The sequence below is a fragment of the Festucalex cinctus genome, chromosome 3 (assembly GCF_051991245.1).
Source record: "Festucalex cinctus isolate MCC-2025b chromosome 3, RoL_Fcin_1.0, whole genome shotgun sequence".
NCBI classification, from domain to species: domain Eukaryota; kingdom Metazoa; phylum Chordata; class Actinopteri; order Syngnathiformes; family Syngnathidae; genus Festucalex; species Festucalex cinctus.
This window is the reverse complement of record NC_135413.1, coordinates 18,161,673-18,174,390: the sequence shown is the minus strand read 5'-3', so window position 1 is coordinate 18,174,390 and position 12,718 is coordinate 18,161,673. Positions and strand designations below refer to the sequence as shown.

The following is a 12,718-nucleotide window of genomic DNA, read 5'->3' as shown; positions in this document are numbered from 1 at the left end:
AGAAGTCATTTTGGTGCTGTTGCCATTTCAAATTGAACTTATTGTTGTATATCTATGTTTATTTCCCATTTTGGTCATTGTCTGATGATTTTATTTTAGCTCAGTGATTCAAATTTTTATATGATACCTTTCAGACATTGCTGATGTGCCAAAGCATCATCTAGTTAGCAAGTAAAGGGCATTGTTCTCTTGATCTTTCACAGTAAATGTCGAAGAAAATGATGACCAAAGATATCTCCATTGGGACACTTGGGAACCTTATGTTTGCTGTTTCACACTTTTTTTTTTTTGTCATCCAAGCAAAAATGTTTGGCAATTCAGTGTCTGGCTGTCGAATTTGTCCTGTTTGATGATGATCTCAGGAAATCGCTGGAATGTTTCTCAGTCAATAAAATGTGTTCTGCTTTTGACACAATGCAGCCATTCATTCATACTCGTTTCCATGATTGTATTTCTTTCAATATCCACCCTTTCGTTCAAATCAGCATGTACACTCAATACACAGCATTGAGCATGTTGCCAGTGTTGTGAGGGAGGGAGGTGTGTGAGAAACGTGAGCAAATGTGAACATGAGTGCCATGGCAGCTAAATGAATTCCTCCATTCAGTATTTTGGGACTAACGGAAAAGTTTTTGTTTTGTTTTTTTCTTTTGAGGAAACACAACACGGGAGGAGGGAGCTCTTGAGTGTATGTCACCACGCCATAATGTGCCAACTCACTTCCAAAACTGATCATATGCTCCAAAATTCTCTGAGAAGTACTTTGTATTTCTGGCGAACCAAACCAACTAATCCTGACAATCCTTGCTTCAATGGCATTATTAAATCAGACATTGCATGCATCACTAACCTCCAAGGTTGTGGTCATTTTGAATTTAGGTCAGTGTCCCACCAAATGATGCTGTGAAATCCGCCCATTTTCTGACCCACTCACCATTTATCGTAGCAGACTTTGGGCGAAAGGCAGGCTACACCGACTGGTTGCCACTCACAGAGCACAGATCATGGTTCATACCTTCTTTACCGTAGTATTTTATTTTTAATACGAGTATTTGTGTATCAATTTATCTCAATCTATGGTGACAGGTCTGTCTATCAGTATTATGACCTATTTACAGACTTTAAATTGTCCAAATGCGTAAATATCAAAATGTGCCCTTGAATGACTGGCAGTAATGATGAAAAGCAGCACAGAAAATGGATGATGCATTCCCCCTATCCCTGGCGAAAGTTGCCAAGGAAACAGCAGGGCAAGTAACAGTAAAGTCAATACACTGATTAAACCTAAATTCAACTCTTGGCAAGAGCCTTGTTTGGGCAATGGCAGGATTCCATGAGTGAGAGATTACACTTCTACTTGCTTGAATGCTTTAATGGTGAAACACTTTCTCAAAACAGTAATGCTGAATGCCAGTACAATTGGCAGCACATACATTTACAACAACATTTGAAAAATACATTCTAATTTAGCAGATATACTATTCTCCTACTAATTTCCAATAATCTCATTGGTGTGTTCCTGCCAGCATTTGGTAGTCTCTTCGTCCGCTTCGCTCAACTTCAACTGCTGGCTTCCACTTATCCAAACTTTATTATCAAAAGCAAATGCAAAGAGGTTCTTTCGCTCTGGAACGTCGGCTAGCCGAGCGGATCACGTCACCAATGGAAAAATTTTGTATGCCGGTAGTTGTGAGATTAATTAGTCCCACTGTTTTTGAATGAGGTGCAGAATGAAAAAAAAAGAAAAAAAACACAAAAAACAAGCAAATTTCAGATGTACTTGATTGATTATTTGACGATTATGGGTGGCAAGCACTCCAGAGACCTAACTATTGTACACAAACATTAAAAAGTCTGTTTTCCATAATGCCCGCTTACAGATTATTACCACAGTCCAGCCACACACTATACTTTCTTGGGTACATTAGTGATGATGGGTTTGGGTCGCGCCTTAAAGATAAGTTTTCTCTTGATGAGAGCAGACACCGAGTAGGAGGTGGATCCATGGGGCTCTGTTTTCATAGCAACCTGGGAGGCATCATTGTTGTCGGCGTTGCTGATAACGTCCTGTGATTGGGCAGGATGCTTAGTAAGCACAGCAAAGGGTTTCTCCAATTTGACCTGCTTCCCGTACAGTATGTGATGGCCTACAATTAACACAGGCACCCCCTGTTGGAAAGAGAAATAACTACAATACGCTGTTTGTTTTCTCTGTGTGAAGAAAGCATTTACAGTGCGTTGCATGACATTACATTACTGTTCATTGTTTATTTATAATTACCTCTTTGGTGTAGAGAAGGTCTCCCATCACATTTCCTGCCATTCCAGAGTTGTGCCTGGATATGATCTCTCCCTGCAGCTCGATCAACAGCCACTCTGGAGGACTGCTGCCATCAACACTTCCCCTGCAATGACAGTCATCAAATAGAGTAATAGAAAATGAGATGTACTATCAGTATTAGGCGTAATTCTACGAAATTGCTGCAGAAATATGTGACAACTGATCAGAATCTATTCGCGTCTTACCTTATGACTATTTGAACCATTATGGACACTCGTACTCAATACATAACAAAGCACGAACGACCAATATACTATGGATACAATTAAAATAAACGCAGCTAAAGTTAAATAGAGTGGAGACAAAAACAAAGGACAGACTTTCAGTGATTACATTGGGAGTTGACGGTCAGGTTTCCCGCCAGCTGTCCTCGACTAATGACGTAGATCCGGTTAGTAGTAGGTGTGCTTGTGTTCAGTTCCGGGTCGTAGGTCTTCAACGTGGCTGCTTATGTTTTCCAGCGTGTGTAAATTCTTAAAAGTTATGCGAGTCTCCACTACAACGCGGTAAGGTTGGCTCTAGTATTGGGGCGGGCCATTGTTCAGCATCTTTAACGTGTTCTTCCGGCCACCTTGCACGCGCTTTTGTTTGACATGTTAGCTTCGAGTCGCTAGCACGTAGCAAAATCACGTGTTTGCTAGGCTCACCTACTCGTGTTAGGGAACCACCTGAGAGTGCTTCTTCTACTTTTTGGAGAACATGGGTGAATTTAAGGTGCACCGGGTTCGTTTCTTCGACTACATGCCCAGCGCAATCCGAGCCATGGCGTTCAACAGCCGCACTGAGAGGCTTGCAGTGGCCCGGGCGGATGGAACTGTGGAGGTCTTTAACTTCACTGACAACTACTTCCAAGAGAAGGTAAGAAGCTCTCAGTCATCCATTCCACAGTATCTGGTCACAATTCACTTGAATTTGAAATTCGGGGAACGAGTATGAAATGTCGCATTATTACACGTTCATGACAACAGATGTGTCAAATCGGCAAGTTTTATTTATTTATTGTTTTCCAGTTCAACAGTGTTAACAGAGCAGCTTTACAAAGTTCATTCAAGAATTCAACAAAAACTAATGCTTCTATCAACTGTACCTTCTGTTCAAGAATGCAAGTGAAGAAATAATTTAGTCTTGATCAAGATGTAACAATCATAATTAGTTGTGTACGTTAATTAATCAATTGATCAACAACTAAACGATTATCAAACGAGTCGATAATTATAATCTTAGAAGGTTTGTTCAACTTGAAATCGTCCAAATTCATAGAATTGCAGCCTCAACAGTAAATAAAAGTAAGAAAACTACTTATGTTTGATAAACGTGTCTTTGTTTTGGTAAACAATTAACAGCAAAATTTTTGCACATTGTCTGATGAATGTCAAGGACAAAACCCGCAAATGAATCTTATAATAGTTTGCTTTAGCCCTAATCACAAGTATTAATTAGGATTTGTGTCAAAAGTTCTTGTCAAAGTCAAGCACATGCAAACAGTGGGCACCTCCTTACATTAAGAGTCAGTGCAAGTTGTTTAACCATGAGCTATACAAATGAAATGTAGATTTTATTGAAATGCACTTATCCTGTTGCAGCATACTACAGTAAAACTGATGGTTGCCTTCTGGATCAGAAAATTCCAATGTTGTTGTTTAACTGCTTTGTGTACACGCATACAATTGTACACTTGTAACCATTTCTACTTTTTGCTACAGGTGATCCCTGGTCGGGATGGCGCAGGCATTGAGGCTTTGTGCTGGGTGGGTCAACGTCTCTTCAGTGTTGGTTTGCGTGGAGAGATCACAGAGTACGATCTGGAGAACTTGCAGCCCAAGTTCACAGTGGATGCCTACGGGGGACCAATCTGGGCCATCAGCTGCAACAGCAATGGAAATCTACTGGCGGTAAGTCAGCACCTTGTTGGTCACGTCATGTTTTTTATTTTATTTATTTTATTTTATTTTACTATGATGCATTGATGTGTAACGATGCATATTTTTGTATCAGATTGGATGTGAAGATGGGACAGTGAAGATATTTGAAATACTAGAGGACAGGATTCAGTTTCAGAGGAACTTTGACAGGCAGAAAAGTAAGATGGTTGTACTTTTTGGAGACATTCTGTTCATGGTTTTCAGAGTCAAGCAGTAATTTTCTTGTTGGGCAACTTGCAGCCATTGTGACATCTCTATTCCTGTGATCTTGTAGGTCGTATCATCAGTCTTTCCTGGCATCCCTCTGGCTCGCTGCTTGCTGCTGGCATGATGGACGTGATCCGAATATTTGATGTTGAGACTGGTAAATTGATACAAATTCGAGATTGATTTATACTGAACAATTAAACACTTGAAAACTTTTGTGCGATTATGCATATTTCAGGTCACAGTACGCACAGAATGCTTGTTGAAAGAGGTGTAGGAGCATCCAAGAGCAGGGAGGTTGTGGTTTGGAGTGTCGTGTTCTTATCCAATCACACTATCATCAGTGGTGATTCTGCTGGCAAGGTCCAGTTGTGGGACGGAATTACAGGAACACTTGTCCACACTCACCTAGTCACCAAGTGGGACGTGCTTGCTCTTTCTCTATCCCAGGCAAGTGAATGATTATTACTTGAAGCAACACATCAGCCACACATTTTCAGAAGCACGTCAAAATAAATGGAACTACATGTGCAAAGTGTAGTTCAGAGCATTGTATTAAGGGGCTGAGGAGTAAAGTTTACCAAAATCAGAATTTCAAAAAAAAATTATTTGGGGTAACTTGCTTATAATACTGCATTCAGAGCACTTTGAATGGTTTAAAGATTCGTAAAAACATTTGAGATTTTGCCATACGTCACTCCTGGCAAAAAACAATCATCGTCGATTAGTTTATTGTGCATTAAAAGAAATCTCAATGGGGTATATGTCACGGAAGAGGCGGGACGTGATTTTGCACATCAGTTTATTCCGGTCTGGGTTGCAAACGCACAACCCAGGGGGACAAAGTCGGAAGCACAAGTATTTTTGACACAGCACACACGTCGCAAACCGAACTGGAAATAAACTGATGTGCAAAAAACAGTCCCGCCTCTTCCGTGGCATATACCCCATAGCACCCCAAGAAATGCTCAACAAAACAGATCTAGTATCTTTCACCAACATTTACAAAAAGTTGAAGGCAAATGCAGGAGACTAAAAGTATCTTGGAGCCATATGCTAAATCTAACAAGATGTCTGCAATTTTGGATTATCTTCCCAATTTAGCTCAATTTTCGGGCTTACTTCTACCGACATCATCCGATTGTCTTTAAATCTTTCATCTAAAGATGATCAAAAAGAAAAGTAAAAGCACATATTTTTACTTTGTTGGCTGCTGTTGCAATGGTGATGCACTTTTTTTCCCGAGATGTATGCTGATTTTGGTGGTCTGAATATGCATGAGAACATAAAACTTTGCTCACATGTCTTACCTGGCAAAACAGTCAATATTTCCTTAGTTTTTTGTGCGGTTAAAAAAAGGAAAAAGGCGCAAGAAATTTCTAGGTTTAAGGCATACGTAACAACCCAAGACCTACAAAAAAAAATAAAAAATCTCTTGGAGACCCATTTTTAATCTAGTAGAAAGTCCACCATTTTGAATTTTCTTTCAGTTTTGGCCTTTTTAGAGATCACATTTTAAAGAACTTCTACCAGAGATTTTGAACTTGAAACTGTTAATGTTTCGTCTAAAGATATTCAAGATGGGAAAGTAAAAGCAACCTTTTTATATATTTGAATGCTTTTGCTGTGGCACTGCTATTTGCCTTGAAAAATTACAGTAATGCTGATTTTGATGGTTTAAACGTGAACTTGAAAACGCTTTATATTTTGCGCACACATCAGCCAAGGTAAGTGCAGAATTTTGAAGTGAAGATGCCAGATTGCAGCCTGTTTTAAACATTGCTATTATTGACAGGATGAAAGCAGTCTGATAGCCGGGACATCAGAAGGCACTGTGGTCCAGTTCCAGTTCCTTTCCCGCACCATCAACCAACAAGACAAGGACTGGGTCCGAACCAGAACCTTTAAAAACCATTCACATGACGTGAGGGCACTGGTTCACACTGAGATTTCTGTTGTTTCTGGAGGTCAGTTTTAAATGTTCATCTGTGGTTGGTCTGATTTCTATTTGATGCTTTTTCTCAGAATCTTTAAGATCCCAAAATACTGTAGTTACTTGATATTGGATGGTCTAGTTAATTAGGCGTTTTTTTTTGGAACCATTCTTCATCGTGACATAAAACCTGAATGGAACCCAATGAATACCCTCACAAATTGAACTTTAGTATAGGGAAACTAAGTTTGCATGAACACCTGGGAAGCTCACAGTGTGTTGCTGTTTGAAATTATTTGCATAATTAGCCATGATATCCACCTGTGAACTGAAACTTAGTTATTAACTCGACATAAAATGTAGGTACACTGTTTTCATGGCGTCTCCCTTCTCAGGCATGGATACACAGCTGGTAGTACGACCCCTGCTGGATAAGGTGGAGAAGAACACCCAAGAGTCCTCTCTACGTAAAATAGTGTTCCCTCAAGTGAGTACTCAACTTAAATAATCCGGGAATTGAGGACTGATTCGGTAGTTTCAATTAGCCACATGAACCTTTATCCTTTTAATATTCTTTTTTTTACAATCAGCAAAACACTGAACATGCAATATTAAGCGAGTGTCCATCTGTTTATCTTCCATGCAGAGGAATCTGGTGTGTTACGCTAATAAGTCGGGGCTGCTGCTCTTCCAGTTCCCCGATCATCTCGAGCTGTGGAGACTCGGGGAGAGTGAAGGGCATGGTGAGAGGACAATAACACCAATTTTGATAGCTCAGCTCATTTTGCACGCTAAAATATGAAATGGTAACCAAACAGCAATGTGAAACTTGCAATATAGCCGCTAGTCACATGTCTACTCAACAGCACAGCGGAATAATAAAGTTTACTACAAAGCAGTTGCTTGCCACCAATAAAAACTGACAAGCCTAACCAACTATGAATATTGCCTTGAAAATTCTACTTTTATATTACACCTACTATGATGTAATCACTTTTTGTTTTCAGGAAAGCCTGGTGACAGTCTACCTGTGAAGAGGAAGCCAGAGAAACTGATTCATCTGAAGAGGAAGGTTTGTACTCTCAAGTTGAACTGAAAATGGCCAATTTCCGGTGGGTCAACAGCTCATTTGAAAATAAATATGTGAGCCGCATGTCGGCAACATTAGTTGGGATGCGGACCTGTGTTGGACCATCATAACATTTTCATTTTTTTACGTGACCCAACGCATTTGCGACATAACATCCATGATTACCTATCAATAAACTTACTTGTCACAGACCACACCAGATAGCAAATTTTTTAATTGACACAAAAATAATAATTCAAATTTCCCACTGCAGTAATATGACCTCATTTAAACAAGAAAATATCACAAAGGAGCAACAATAAACGAACCAAAATTGTCTCATGATGCCGCAGAAGATGAATTGCAAACTTAATGTGATCTTCAAAGCTGATTTCATCTGTTGAGAGGTCAAACTTCCGAAACTTGTAAAGGGTTCAAATCTTGAATGATGTCCTTATCTGCTATTGGGATTGACTTTCCACTGATATTTTAACAGTTCCTGACAATTTCAGTTTTCAATTTTCATATTTTTTTTCCCTAAGGTTGCTATGGACATTTGAAAGACGCAAGGACCAAAATTTGAACCTATTATTCTCAAAACTAGAGATTTTAACCTGGTAATATTAAAATTGCTGTAGTTGTCAATTTTGGGGGTATGTCTATGTATTATATATAATTTTATTGAGTAGAATTAGTTTTTTTTTTTTTTTTTTTTTTTTTTGACACGAGGACCCCTTTGTCACATAAAAAGTCACATATTTCCCTACTTATGATATGCTTTAATTCATTTATACTGTTATTGTATTTACCGAGTAACTGACCTAAAATATTCGTTATTTAATTTAATTTTACTTGAATATAATTGAATTGAGTTGAGTTGAATTCTGTAATGGACCGTCCCAGAATTTTGTTATTCGCTAAATCCAACTGTTAATTGTGATCAGCTGTGATGTGTGTGCTGACGTGTGCAGGGTGACGATCATATTTGGTGCAGTGCTCTGTCTCCGTGCGGGGAGTGGCTGGCGTACTCGACTATCTCCAGTATTCGTCTTTACAAGCTACAGACAAACAACAGCAGCATCAGCATCACGAAGGTGCGCGTCTTGACATGACAAATGGGATTTTTGACTTCTAACAAAACCATGTCACTCTGTTGCGCCTTTGCATGCATGTCATGACATACGTTTTTGTTTTTTGTTTTTTTCGCCATAGGTTTCTAAAGTACCGAAGGTCCTTCACGCAGCCCAGCAGCTCTGCTTTTCCTCAGATTCCTCCAAGCTCTTTGCATCCTGCAGCCATTCATCAGTCGTGGTGGTTTCCATCAGCCAGTCAGAGTGCAAATATGTTCGCACCCTCAAACCTCAGCCAGGTGAGTCTGAAACTGGCGTTCGTTGTCTGAACATATTTGAGTTGCAGTCATCCCTCATTTATCACGGGGTTTACATTCCTGGCGACCCCCGCAATAGATGAACTCTGCTAAGTTGTGACCAAATATTTTGATTATATTTATATATGTTGTTTATTGTTTGTGTATATTTATATATTGTTTACACTGTACAACTAACAGATAATATATGCATGCGAGGTGCAGGTGGAGTCCATTCGGGGTCACCATCCACACACATTCTACACTATATATACACTATATATATTGAAAACTTTAAATGTATGTGGGCCTGGTCTGTTGGTATCAGTTGATGCTACCATCAGGTGTGCTAAAAATGTGCTTCTGTTGACTGTATTTTTACATACAATGATCTTGCACTGAAATGTATGTTGTGCGTTAGTTGTGGACTATTTCCACCGTTTTTATATTGGGATTGCTTTGATATAATTGACTAGTCACACATTTGTCGTCATAAATGTTAGAACAAAGATCAAAGCAAGTAAATAAGTACAAATTTAAAAGGTTTTTTTTTTTTGTTTTTTTTTTTTTCCATTTGATAGGTGTCACGCCATATAATTGGAAGCAGCACATCTTTAATGATTTAACTCATTCACTCACAGCCATTTTCACTGAAGCAACCCCCTTCGCTCCTAGTTGTTTTACTGGATTTTGACGGATTTTGCAGGGCCCACAGAATATTGTGTTCTATTGCTATAAAAATATGGAACCTACCAAAAGAAATATCACTCTTTTTTTTTTTATCAGGAAAAAAAATCTGTTTACGTTTTGCAGCAATTAGCATTAGAATATAGCTAAGTTTCATGATTATTCACAAATCTGCTTAGAATTGTGGGGAAACAGCTTGTTTTCAACATGGCCCTGGTTGATCTCTTATACTCTGCTGCCATCTGCTGGCCGTTTTTGGAAATACATTTCTTTTCGCCCGTTCTGTGCAGTTGAGAGGCTGCATTAAAGCCTTCCAGATGCTCTAACATAAAAAACAAAAGAAAAAAACAAACAAACATCTAAATACGTCTGTGGGACACTTAAAATAGAACGTATTTATATGTTTTTGGGAGCACATGAGTTAACGGGTCCTAATGAGCATGTATGTTTGTGTGATCCAGCTTCCCGACAGCCAATCCACCTGTTGCATGCGAGTGACGACGGCAACTGGCTCGTTACAGCCAACACGGGCTGTGAGATCCACGTTTATAACCTTCAAAAATTCAAGGTGATTTGCGATTTGTTTTGTTTGTATACAAACGGTGGGTCAGCGTGTGCACCATTTCAACTTATTTGTGTGCACGTGTAGCTTCACTGCACGGTGCCAGTGTACGGCTCCTGTCCTACCGCCGTGGCCATCCACCCAACCACCAGAAACCTCATCACAGTGCACGCTGATCAACAGGTGATCGCCTCGGTTACCTATTTTCATTTGTAAACAGTCATGGACTCATATGACCTGTTGGTCTGTGTGTGCGTCTGTGCTTATGCAGATATTTGAGTTCTCGCTAGTGCAAAAGGAATACACGGATTGGAGTCGCAAGCTGCAGAAACAAGGGCTGCACCCTCTGTGGCTGCAGAGGGACATGCCCATCACCCACGTCACCTTCAACCCCAAAAACTCAGCTCATATTCTTCTGCACGATACGTTTATGTTCTGCATCATCGACAAGAGCCTGGTGAGTCAGCGAAGAGATCAAAATCCACTTTGGTTGTTTTGTGTTGTGATGAGTGAAATGTGATTAAAATGTCTTTTTTTGTCCTGCACGCATAGCCCCTCCCTGAAGCAAAGTCTCAGCTCTCCAATCAGATGACACTACGGAGTCTTCCCGAGTCTGAGAGGTTAAGACACAGCCACTCGTTCAAGATTTGCAAAACCTTTCAGGTACCCTTAATGATGCGTTCTGGCATGAAAATCACTCCTCTATGGGCAAAATTAGTTGTTTTGAAACCATAATATGACCTATGTGAATTGTGCACATCAGATAGAGTGCATCAGTGAACTGCACCTTTCATCAGAGTAGACTGATAATTTTTTTTTGTATTTAATCAAAGTAAGACATTTTAACCTCGTTAGTGAAAACTGTCACTTGAATAAATGGTAACTTGCTCGCCACTTGTCAACATAACATATAGCAAATGGCGGCGATGATCACATGGTTTGCTCACAATTTCGCAAATACGACCATGGGAGGGGAGGCAAGGTGGCCCGTTGAGTTATTTGTGAAAAATTATGAGTTACTTGTTGGACCCCCCAAACTTGCTTATGAAAACAGCGTGACTGTCGACACGGGGGCTGGTCCTGCAGGCCGGGCGCTTTGCTCACGCGGGCCGGATCTGATGTGGGCTTTGCTACATCAACAAGCAAATTAAATCTCGACCATGCAAAGTGAAAGCCAGAGATCAACAACACTCACAAACGCCGCCGGCTCCTCATCTGAGAGCTGGGTGGAAAAGTGTGCTGTGGTCTGATGAGTCCACACTTCAAATTGTTTTTGGAAATCATGGACTTTGTGTCCTTCGGGCCAAAGAGGAAAAGGACCATGTGGATCTTTTATTTATTTATTTATTTTTATGAGTGCAAAGTTCAAAAGCCAGAGTCTGTAATGGTATGGGGGTATGTCAGTCGTGCCCATGGCTTGAGATACTTGCAGCACTATGAAGGCACCGTTAATGCTGAAAGGTACAAACAGGTTTTGGAGCAACTTGTGCTGCCATCCAAGCAACGTCTTTTCAGCGACATCCCTGCTTATTTTAGCAAAATGATGCCAAGCCACATTCTGCACGTGTTACAACAACGTTTCAGCAGTTAGTGTACTAAGTTTCCAGACACTATTTGAGTGGTAAAAAAAGGAAGGTAATGTCATCCAGTGGTGAATGCCACTGAAAAAAAAAAAAGAAGTCTTTAAATGTGAACATTAGTTTGAAAGGGATTTGCAAATTACATTTTTATTTACCTTTTACACAACGTTCCAACTTTATTTGAAATTGGGGTTTGTGTTTATTGAGCACATTTCACAGTGCTTTGCAAGACTCAGTTCAGGTGCTAAAAATTCAAAAAGTACAAGTAGAAATGAAAACCTACATGATAAACACTATTCTTTAAACTCAAACTGTTTATTTCATATAAAACGGGGCAATGATGTCATCTACTGGTGGTTGGGCATCTGTAAAGCACCGTTGAAAAAAATGTAATTGACATTATAGTAAAAGTTATTTTTAAATCTTTCCAATGACTCAGCTAAAACAATACAGCATTTCACAGTTTGGGAGCGACTGTTTGGAATGTATAATCGCCACATATTTATAGGCAGGTGCGTGAGACACGAAAGAGTGATTATTGGACTTCAAGCCATGTGAAGAGAAGTATGAACAGATTACTTGGGTGTTAGAGAAGCATCCTGGTCACAGAGGGCACAGTAAGCAGGTGGTTCTCTTCTGAGTATTTAATGTAACTTAATGTACGTGCACAAATTGAGCAGTATTGATAGACTATAATATCAACAGCAGTAAAATAATCTTGGTATAGATTTTCATGAATCAAAGTCGCAATACAGTACTGACTTCCACACTTTGCTCCCACAGCCCATCTTGAGTTTGACTCTGCTGGATGACCAGTCCCTAGTTGTGGTGGAGCGCCCCCTGCTGGAGATCCAATCTCAGCTGCCTGCACCTGTACGACAGAAGAAGTTTGCCACATAAACAAAAGACCGCAAAACCAGCTTTCGTCTGGCTTATCAGCGCAGATCTCATTTGTCAAAGAGCCAGAGCTGGACCACATCCAAAAACGGCAGAATGTTGCCACTTTGTACAAACGTTTTGATAAATAAAATCATGCAATTATTTACCATCA

The 12,718-nt window shown here is 39.9% G+C and overlaps 2 protein-coding genes across 3 annotated transcripts; one reads left to right on the top strand and one right to left on the bottom strand.

The window, feature by feature from the left end:
- Window positions 1-1,357: 1,357 nt before the first annotated feature.
- Window positions 1,358-2,796, bottom strand: chtf8 (CTF8, chromosome transmission fidelity factor 8 homolog (S. cerevisiae)). 2 transcript variants are annotated; one of them, XM_077516341.1, is made up of 3 exons: window positions 2,675-2,796; window positions 2,282-2,405; window positions 1,358-2,169 (listed from the first exon to the last, which is right to left on the bottom strand). In XM_077516341.1, coding segments are annotated over exons 1-3 (390 nt in total). In that variant the 5' UTR covers window positions 2,677-2,796; the 3' UTR covers window positions 1,358-1,905. The 2 variants fall into 2 exon arrangements, with proteins under 2 accessions (XP_077372467.1, XP_077372466.1); XM_077516340.1 differs by having other exon boundaries at window positions 2,527-2,732.
- On the top strand, window positions 2,712-12,718 carry utp4 (UTP4 small subunit processome component). The gene is made up of 16 exons (XM_077516339.1): window positions 2,712-3,199; window positions 4,045-4,233; window positions 4,337-4,421; window positions 4,538-4,627; window positions 4,709-4,920; window positions 6,266-6,437; window positions 6,799-6,890; window positions 7,050-7,146; window positions 7,411-7,475; window positions 8,444-8,566; window positions 8,685-8,841; window positions 9,987-10,093; window positions 10,175-10,270; window positions 10,359-10,544; window positions 10,640-10,750; window positions 12,451-12,718. Exons 1-16 carry the CDS (start codon window positions 3,041-3,043, stop codon window positions 12,565-12,567), a joined length of 2,058 nt encoding a protein of 685 aa, XP_077372465.1. The 5' UTR covers window positions 2,712-3,040; the 3' UTR covers window positions 12,568-12,718.

Excerpts from the sequence above, each read along its gene's own strand:
- chtf8 (XM_077516340.1), bottom strand. The coding sequence starts at position 2,546 with ATGGTTCAAATAGTCATAAG. Across the intron at positions 2,406-2,526 it reads ATGGTTCAAATAGTCATAAG|GGGAAGTGTTGATGGCAGCA; the intron begins GTAAGACGCGAA and ends CTGTCATTGCAG. Across the intron at positions 2,170-2,281 it reads ACCTTCTCTACACCAAAGAG|GGGGTGCCTGTGTTAATTGT; the intron begins GTAATTATAAAT and ends TCTTTCCAACAG.
- utp4 (XM_077516339.1), top strand. The coding sequence starts at position 3,041 with ATGGGTGAATTTAAGGTGCACCGGGTTCGTTTCTTCGACTACATGCCC. Across the intron at positions 6,438-6,798 it reads GATTTCTGTTGTTTCTGGAG|GCATGGATACACAGCTGGTA; the intron begins GTCAGTTTTAAA and ends CTCCCTTCTCAG. Across the intron at positions 10,271-10,358 it reads CAGTGCACGCTGATCAACAG|ATATTTGAGTTCTCGCTAGT; the intron begins GTGATCGCCTCG and ends GTGCTTATGCAG.